The 10171-nt window shown below is 39.3% G+C and overlaps 1 protein-coding gene across 1 annotated transcript; it reads right to left on the reverse strand.

The window, feature by feature from the left end:
- Positions 1–7871: 7871 nt before the first annotated feature.
- Positions 7872–9421, reverse strand: LOC143247635 (melanocyte-stimulating hormone receptor-like). Its single transcript, XM_076495993.1, has one exon. It carries the CDS (start codon positions 9115–9117, stop codon positions 8005–8007), a length of 1113 nt encoding a protein of 370 aa, XP_076352108.1. The 5' UTR covers positions 9118–9421; the 3' UTR covers positions 7872–8004.
- Between the last annotated feature and the right edge of the window lie 750 nt (positions 9422–10171).

Genomic DNA, 10171 nt, shown 5'->3' on the forward strand with positions numbered 1-10171 from the left:
CTGTTCTTTTGGTGTGTTTTTTTGGTTTTTTTTAGTATAGAGTAAAGTGCACCTACGGTAAAGAAAGTATACTAGTCGGAAATTGGATAAGGCAAGAAATGTAATTTGCGTATGAGCTAGTTGTGGGTAAGAGCTCATTATGAGTAAGAAGGTAAACAGGACTTTTAAACTGAATTACCGTTCATTATTTACAATGTAATCTTATACTTAATACCAACTGAAAACGTTTTTTTTTCTGCAACTTTCTGTCCACGCTTATAAAAGTTCACAATTATATTATTATCACTCCCACATAAAAATTTAAGGATTTTTGGAACTTAAAAAAAAATTATAAAAAATTAGTTTAAACTCTATTTCTTTTGATATATGATTCGCGGACCACAATGGTGTTGGTCCAAATTATGTCCTAAATACAACAGCTGTCAACTGTAATGCCTCACTATTTATTTTGGCTTGAGGAGACATTAACTGGATTATGGCCGAAAATGTCGATAACAGTGAAGTACTCAATTCATGGAGCCATTTTGTTTGTTTGTTGTTAAGTACAAAATTACTTAATGGGCTCTCTGCGCTGTGCCCACCATGGGTATCGAAACGCAATGATGAGCTGGGGGCTTCTGATGAATCAATGCATTTACACTGATATCAGTTTATGTTTTATGAAATTGCATGCATATTTATATTTATTCTCGTTCATTAAATTATCTACAGTTAAAGGTATGTTGCATAGACAGTTGGATGTTAATCATCGTAAAATCATCTTTCCCTCTGATATGACCCATCTCAACTGACTAGCTCACACATGTTGGTCAAAACGTTATCAGTGAAAGACTACACTAATTGTTGATAGCTTCCAGTTGAAAGACCGATATTTTTACCTTTGATTTTGCGTCATATTTTAACGAAGCTTGAATAAGAAATTAAACATTATAATCGGCAGTCTGTATCTAAAGACGACTGGTATGGGTAACCTGAAGGTTAACCTCTTTGTTAACCTGAAGATGACCTAAGAAGGTCGAAACGTTGTTCTCTATTTCAATAAAAGTTTTAATACCCACACCGACCGTCTTGAGATTCATTTTTACTTCAAGTGGGTTTCTCGTCATCATGAATAATCAACAGTCTATCCATTAGCTCTCCTTCATTGTGTGTTTAGACTTTATACTTATTTATTTGAGGTTTGGTTTCGTTTGCTTTGAATTTCGTGCAAAGCTACAAGAGGGTTAAATACGCAGTGATAGAATAGAGGGAAGGCAACTAGTTGACAACACTCATCGCTAACATCTGGGATACCATTTTACCAACGAATAGTGAGAACGACCCTAACATTAGAATACCCCACGGGTGAAAAAACGAGTGTTTGGTGTGACGAGAATTCGAATCCGCGACCCACAGACTGCGAGTTAAGCTCTTTAACTACTAAGTCATGCCAGGACTTCCAGGTTTGAAAATTGAAATTAGTTATTTGCCAATTACGAATTCTCTTGTCCAAGGTGTGGGGGGCGCCTGTATTGGCTCGACTGTCAGAAGACTGAGAGATCTATTAAAATAACACTGTAATCTGATCACCGTTCGTCAAGCGCTGTGTTTAAAATAACTGGTAAAGCTGAAAACCAGGCTATGCTATGGGAACGAGGCTATGTTATGGGAACGAGGCTATGTTATGGGAACGAGGCTATGTTATGGATGGTTATTCAAAAGAAGTCACTGAGCTTTTACCCACAACGTATGTACTATAATTGTATTTACCCTTGTTTAATTGAGAACTTTGATAGAAATCTGAGTTAATCCAAGAATTAAAAAAATCGGGTTTTTATGGACTAAATTGTTTTGTTTGTTTTGTTTTTTTAATTTCACGCAAAGTTCCTCGAGGGTTATCTGCGCTAGCCGTTCCTAATTCAGCAGTGTAAGACTACAGAGAAGGCAGCTAGTCATCACCTCCCACCGCCAGCTCTTGGGCTACTCTTTTACCAACGAATAGTGGGATTGACCATCACATTATAACGCCCCCACGATTGAAATGGCGAAGCATGTTTGGTGCGATCGGGATTCGAACCAAATAAACACAACCATAAAACTATGGTCGCCAGACAAAATTAAGGACAAATTAGACAAAATAAAACAATACTTCATCAACATCAATAAGTTTCCTCCACAAACCGGAGAAAACATTGTACTCACACACCTAGACAGAAAGCAAAATCAACCAACAAAAGTAAATATATCTCACGAATCAAAATATCACGAAACCATATACTGCTGCATACCATATATTCCCGACATCAGTAGAAAAATAACCAACATTTGGCAAAAACTAGTAACAAAATATGACATTCCAGTTAATACCAAATTTATTCAAAACCAGACACAAAACTAAGGTCTATACTAATGTAAAAACTACACTGACAAACACCACACCAACATTATTTATAAAATACAATGTGATAACTGCCACGACTTCTGTATTGGAGAAACAAGTAGAAAAATGGAAACCAGATTCAGATAACACGAAAAGTCACCTTCACACGTTTTCGAACACTGCAAGTCAAATCAACACAATATAACCATAGTAAACACTCAAATGCTAAATAAAGAAACAAACATAAACAAACGCAAAATTAAAGAAGCCTTACTTATACAACAACTCAAGCCCAAAATAAACCAATACAAAGGAACACCTTTATACATATATAAAAAAATATATTCAAACATCTAAGCACGCCCTCTACATTCCTACACTCAGTTACATAACCCCCTTCAAACATGTGGTCAGCTATTGTTCAGTTACCTCTCTTCTTTGTGAACCTGACGATGACCGAAGAAGGTCGAAACGTTGTTCGCTCCTCTACATAAAAAGATTTTCTCAACCCAAACCAGCTGATTTTACATACATTTAGAAATGGTACATGATTCAGTGATGCCCTCTCTGTGTTTTTGTTTAATAAATGTTTTTCTTTCCTTTCTTTGGAAAAAGGGAAAATTTTGCTCTGAAAATACACGATATCCCTTTAAATAAATATTTTATTCATTATTTTAAAACTTTGAAATTTTTGAATTATCAATGTAATTCGAATGTTGTGTGATGCAACATAAGAAAATACAACGACACTGAATCAGATCCATAGTATTAAAATGGTGACCTAGAATATATCAGGTCGTCCCTTGAGTAATGTTCAATTTTAGGTTCAGAAAAAGTGAAAGGATTTCAAACACTTTTAATGTTATTTAATCAATAACGTATGTTGCATTATTATTAATTACTTCCTGCCAACGATTCACAAGCTTCTGGATGTCTTCTATAAAATTCTTGAGGTTTGGAGAAAACGAATGTAGAGGGTAGTTTTGACGTCTTCATGTGTTCCAAGTCCTTTTCCATCAAGATAGTTCTGCAAACTTTGGAACAGATGATAATCAGATGGGACAAGGTCTGGAGAATAAGAAGGAGCTCTTCAATCTTTACAGATGTGGTCCTTGTTGCATGGGGCCGTACATTATCCTGGTGTAACACAACACCTTTACGACAGATCAAAGCAGGTCTCTTTTTCAGTGCAACATTCAAGCGCTCTAACTGTTGACAATAGAAGTCTGATGTAATCGTTACTTTGAGTGGCAGCAACACAAAGTGGATCACACCAACAATATCCTAACAAACGCTTAACAAGATCTTCCTAGGGTGGAGGTCCATTTTGGGCTGTGCTTTAGCCAGTTTATTTGCACTGAGCCATTGTCTGCAGCGCTTAAGATTTTTTATAAAATATCCATTTTTCATTTCCAATTACTAACCTGTCCTAAATAAGTGATTTACTTTCACGAGAGTGCAGAGAAGTGCAAATGTCCACTCTTGCTCTAAAGGTTGGCTTTTGTCAACTCATGGGGGACACATTTTCCAAGTTTTGACACATTTCCAAGCTGTTGCAGATGATGACGAACTGTTGAATGGGTTGAATTAAGCTTCTCTGCTTGTTCTTTAATTGTTACAACACAATCTTCATGAAGTGCAGCCAGCAGCAAGTCACCATTAAACTCAACAGGATGACCTGAACGTGGTGCATCACTTAAGCTGTAATCACCTGATCTGAACTTCTGAAACCACCTTCGACATTTTATTTCATTAAAAAGACTTCACACCATAAACACCTTGAATGTTTCGTGTTGTTTCTGGTGCACTATTGCCTTTATTAAACGCATAAAGCATATGCCTGATGTGCTCCTCAGACACATCCATCTTCATAAGGGTTTATTTGATTAATGAACTGAAACAGTGGAGTTGGGTTAGTTTTTTCACTTGTCTGAACATTTTTATACACGTCCTACTATATATTTCAGTTATTAAAACTGTATTAAATTTTTGGACATTACGTGAAGGATGACCTGATAATAAAAGTTGGCGTGAGGGACTATGATTCTGAGGATTCATGTCTCGTGTCCTTCTGTGAGTGAGTTATAAGAGTGACGGTCAGAATCCCAATATTCGATTAGAGTAATCCAAGAGTTGGCGGTGGGTGTTATAAACTTGTTATTTTCCATCTAATATATCATACGGTTGTTATTTGTAATACAAAGGAAAAGTATGATTTCTACCAGTGGGACTATTTCCTTTAACTGTTGGCACGGCCAAGCATGGCTAGGTGGTTAAGGCACTCGACTCGTAATCTGAGGGTCGAAGGTTCGAATCCTCCGTCACACCAAACATGCTCGCTCTTTCAGCCGTTTGGGTGTTATAATGTGACGGTCAATCACATTATTCGTTGATGAATGAGTAGCCCAAGAGTTGACGGTGGGTGGTGATGACTAGTTGCCTTCCCTCTGGTATTACACTGCTAAATTAAAGACGGCTAGCACAGATAGCCCTCGTGTAGCTTTGCGCGAAATTGTAAACAACCAAACTGTTGGCACATGTAATGAGTTGGCACTAATACTGAGTTATCGTATATTCATTACTTAGATACACTACATGGCCAAACGTATGTGGATGACCGACCATCACACCCATATGTGCTTGTTGAACATTTCATTCCAAAACAATGGGTATTAGTATGGAGTTGGTCCTTCCTTTGCTGCTATAATAGTTTCCGCTCTTCTGGGAAGGCTTTTCACTACTATTTGGGACATAGCTGCTGGGATTCACTCCTATCCAGCCACAACAGCATTAGTGAAATGAGGTACTGAGGCCGGGCGAGAAGGCCTGGCTCGCAGCCAGTGTTCCAATTAATCCCAAAGGTGTTCGATGAGGTTGAGGTCAGGGCTTTGTGCAGGCCAGACAAGTTCTTCTACACCAACCTCGGCAAACCATGTCTTTATGGACCTTGCTTTGTGCACGGGGGGCATTGTCATGCTGAAACAAAAACAGGCTTTCTACAAACTGCTGCCACAAAGATGGAAGCACACAATTCTCTAGAATGTCATTGTATGCTGTAGCATTAAAATTTTCCTTCATTGGAACTAAAGAGCCTTGCCCAAATAATAGAAAACAGACCCACACCATTATTCCTCCTTCACAAAATTTTACAGTTGGCACAATGCATTCAGGCAGTTAGCGTTCTCTTGGCATCCGCCAAACCCAGATTTGTCCATCAGGCTGCCAGATGGTGAAGCATAATTCATCACTCTAGAGAACGCGTTTCCACTGCTCCAGAGTCCAATGACGGTGTGCTTTACACCACTCCAGCCGATGCTTGGCATTGCGCATGGTGATCTTAGGCTTATGTGCGGCTGCTCGGTCATAGAAACCCATTTCATGAAGCTCTCAACGAAAAGTTCTTGTGCTGACGTTGCTTCCAGAGGCAGTTTGGAACTTGGTAGTGAGTGTTGCAACTGCGGACAGACAAGTTTTACGCGCTACGTGTTTCAGAACTCGATGATCCCGTTCTGTGAGCTTGTGTGGCCTACCGCTTCGTGGCTGAGCCGTTGTTGCTCCTAGACGTTGCCACTTCACAATAACAGTACTTCCAGTTGACCGGAGCAGCTCTTGCGGGGCAAAAATTTGACGAATTGACTTGTTGGAAGTCACTCAACTCTTCAGTACGACCCATTCTACTGCCAGTGTTTGTCTATGGAGATTGCATGGCTGTATGCTTGATATTATGCACCTGTTAGCAATGGATGTGGCTGAAATAGCCGAACCCACTAATTAGAAGGGTGTCCACATACTTTTGGCCATGTAGTGTAGTAGCAGGCCGAGCATCATTTGATTAGAACAAAAACTGCTATTGATTAGCTGCTTTAATTAGGGACAACTAGCAGGGACAGTCTTGCGTGAGTACTCGAAAACGAATTCCAAGAGTGTACGTTAGGCCTAAAGATTGTTCAGTACTATGATAGTATTGAAATGCAAATAGATTAAAAAAAAGAGTCAGCTTTCTTTATCTTAAAAGCTAAATCAAATATTTCTTTCAATTTATAACAGAACAGCATCTAACCTCATAAAATTATACGTTAGTTTAGGTTTCAGTTTTGAAAATAAAGAAGTAATATTATGTAGAACAAATACGTTGATTTGTTTTCTTGTTTTAACATGAACATATATATGTATGCATATATTGTGAAACAAAAGAATAAACAGCGAATAAATTCTTATATATATATATATATATATAGTAAGTTTATTATCTGATACAAACATCCAGCGTCACAAACGCCAAACCGAATACAATAAATGCACACATAGCCTGAATCTCTAAAAATACTAAATTATAATAATACAACGGGTTTTCTTTCTAATGAATAATTAGGTGATAAACTGTTATTCTCGATTGCTGCAGTAACCTGTAAATACACGTAACTGCAGTTTGTGTTAAAGATATATATATATATATAGCTTCCAATTAACACATTACAAACTATATACATTTACGATATTTCTCACTGGTTTTAAGCAGCTTCTAAATGGAACGTGTATATTGTTTTAGCTAATATTATTTAGCAAACAGACTTTGATACAGTTTCTACAACTAATAAACAACACTGTCGATGATTTACCATAAGGTAATACTAAATCCCATTCCTGGTCCGACTACCATTATCATTGATCCGTCTGGATCACTGAGAACTGATTCTGTTCCAACTGCGTTTTTCACCTGGTCATGGATTAGGATTTTGTTATCCAACTGCTGTCTCATATACTTCAGTTATCGGCTGCTACCCAGTGGCTCAGAGGTAAGTTCTCGAGCTTACGACGCTAGAATTCGAGTTCCGATACCCTCTTGTGTAGCTTTGTGCTTAATAGCAACCAGACAAGTTAACTTTATTTCTGACAGCTGTACAGTGGTTATCACAGGTACCCTGACTTTAATACAAACTAGTGTCTTTTCTCAAAGTTAGTAGCTGCACGAAGAAAATGGTGTAGGTTATGCACTTCGCCATTTCGCATCCACGTTCCGAAACGGTCGAGACTCTCGAACCTGACTAAAACGACATTTACTTTGATATATCTTTCGTTTTCTCCTAATTCATAGTTTTATTTTGATATATTTCATCATAACAGTTTTTACTGTGGACCAAAGAAACACTTACAGACGTCACATCTTAAAAGACAATAATAACAATTTCAAGACAAGTGTTCGCTGTTACCGCCATACATATATAAACGTGTTTATTTCTTTCGGTAAACATCAAAGAACGATAACACCTACAAGCTGATTAAAGGAAAGACAGGCTTACAAGGTGTACAAGAGAAACAAATATTAAATATTTGTTCACCTTTGTTTACGCAATTCGTATATATTAAATACAAATGATTTATTCGCTTCACGTCAGTTTAGCCTACTTATTTTTGGATATTCACGGTCCAGTATAGTTTACGTCGAATATTCGTGAAGTATTTGTTTTACGCTTTCTTAAATACACATTTTAGCCGTACAAAGTTTACCGACACGTGCAATAACAAGAGAAAAGAATTGTTCGTTTAACCCCAGTACGAGACCGTATATAAACATTTCAACAAAAGTGTAATCCCACATTCGCAGGTGGGAATCTCTCCAGTAAATATTTTATTAAACCTGTCAACTACGTATAGCTCTCCTCAGAACCCGATATATGGCGCTGGCTGTGAGTGGAGTTACGGAAAGACACCATCCTGGTACTGGACGTGAAGGTGCCCCTCCTACGGAGCAGGGCTCGCTGTCTGACGGCAGTATCAGGTGGTTGAACATCACACTTTTTGGGGAGCATAGCGCGAAGAGCGTCTTGGACTTCTGTCATACGAGCTGCATAGATTACGGGGTTGACTAACGACTTCAGGATAATCAGGCTGTTTATGACGATTCCCACTGGAAGGAGAACTGTGTCTGGTATTTGTGTGTAAGGAGCTACGCAATCTAAACAGCTGACAGCAAAGAAGAGAACTGCGGGCATCCAACACAAGAGGTAAGTTCCTAGGATTAGTAGCGTGGTGACCACAGCCTTCACGTTTCGGTGGAACTGACGAGATGAGGGCACCTGAAGGAGTCTCTGTTGGTGTTGACGGATCACGAATAAGATGTGACTGTAAATTACGGTCATGATGACCAGGGGCAAGAAGAACAGTGTGGACACGATGGTTCTGAACGTCGAGAGCTGGTAGAACGTGTTTACGCTGCAGTACGGCGACCGAAAACCTTGATTTCTCACAAGAGAAAAATATAGACAAAAGAAGGACAGGGAACCGACCCAGATACCGGTGACAGTCGCGGCCACTGCTCTTCGTGTCACGGTCGCGGCGTAGTGGAGTGGACGTACTATTCCCACGTAGTGGTTTACGGTCAAAGCCAGCAGGTGGTAGACGGATACGGACAGCCCGCCCAGCCGAAACGCTTCCAGAGTCAAGGCGATGCAGCGGGTGTGAAGCCGGATGTTATACACCTCTGGAAGCAGGCTGTTGATAACTAAACCCAGTCCTAGAATAAGAGACGCGTAAGCATCTGCCGCAGCCAGGCTCAGGTTGAAGCACAGCGTGGGGGAAACGGATCGACGGACCCACTTTACAGAGACTACGATAACCAAGTTAAAAAACATGGAGACGAAACACATCGTCAGCATGAGCGGAACGACAATTTCGTAGAGTTCCTTCTTCGACGAATTCGCTTCCGTTGAGAGAGAAACGTTCGAGCTGCTGTCACTTAAACTATTATTACCATTCATGTCTCGGAATTCGTCGAAAAGATTTGTTTTAGACAAAGAGAAACAGATTATTTTGCAATAAATTTTACCTTATTTTTCCTTTTGTGTCATAAAAGTTCTGACGTTTATTATAGTTCGCTTAGTAAGAATGCAAAGTACGTATCTCACAAAATAAATATTTTCTTTGGCAGGCACGAGCCACGTGTCTTATATTTAAGCGGGAAGTATCAGAGCGAAAAGGTAGAGACTTGAGTTCCAAATGCGAGAGAGAGACAGGTCTCAAGTGGCGTAATATTGCAGTACACGGCAGATGGGCGGGCCTTGTTGGAAATCGGTTTCATCTCTGGCCTCCAGTGTCCTTGTTTGTCGGTGTACGTTGATTGCTTTCTCAATTTGACAATGTCGTCAATATTACTACAACGACACGACAGCGCAGTGTTATTACTTATGTCGGAGAGGATTTAAACCTTGGGTTTACCCTGAAGGAGGAAGAACAGTTTCATAACTGTTGATATTAATACCACGAGACTGTATAAACCTGTGACAGTTTCCGAAATTAAATTATGTTATTCGGTATCCAAACATTTCGTCACACACACAAACACAAAGACTGGAGTGAAGATTTCTCCCAGCAGGTGTCAGATGTTTCTTTTGTTGTCAATACTTCAGTATTTATTTTCATTAGTTTGATGCAAAGTTTGGAACTTCTCTGAGTAACGTAACGTTTGATTCAACCACGTGTTTTCTTTTAGTACTGGATTAAAAAAACAAAAACACCTGGTTTGTTTGTTTTGTGAATTTCGCAGAAAGCTACACGAGGGCTATCTGTGCTAGCCGTCCCTAATTTAGCAGTGTAAGACTAGAGAGAAGACAGCTAGTCATCACCACCCACCGCCAACTCTTGGGCTACTCTTTTACTAACGAATAGTGGGATTGATCGTCACATTATAACGCCCCCACGGCTTAAAGGGCGAGCATGTTTGGCGCGACGGGGAAACACGTGGTCGAATCAAACACAATGTTTGATTCGATCACGTGTTTTCATTCTTATTTTACCGAGTATTAAAAAGAATTA

The sequence above is a fragment of the Tachypleus tridentatus genome, chromosome 3, assembly GCF_004210375.1.
Source record: "Tachypleus tridentatus isolate NWPU-2018 chromosome 3, ASM421037v1, whole genome shotgun sequence".
Lineage (NCBI taxonomy): Eukaryota > Metazoa > Arthropoda > Merostomata > Xiphosura > Limulidae > Tachypleus > Tachypleus tridentatus.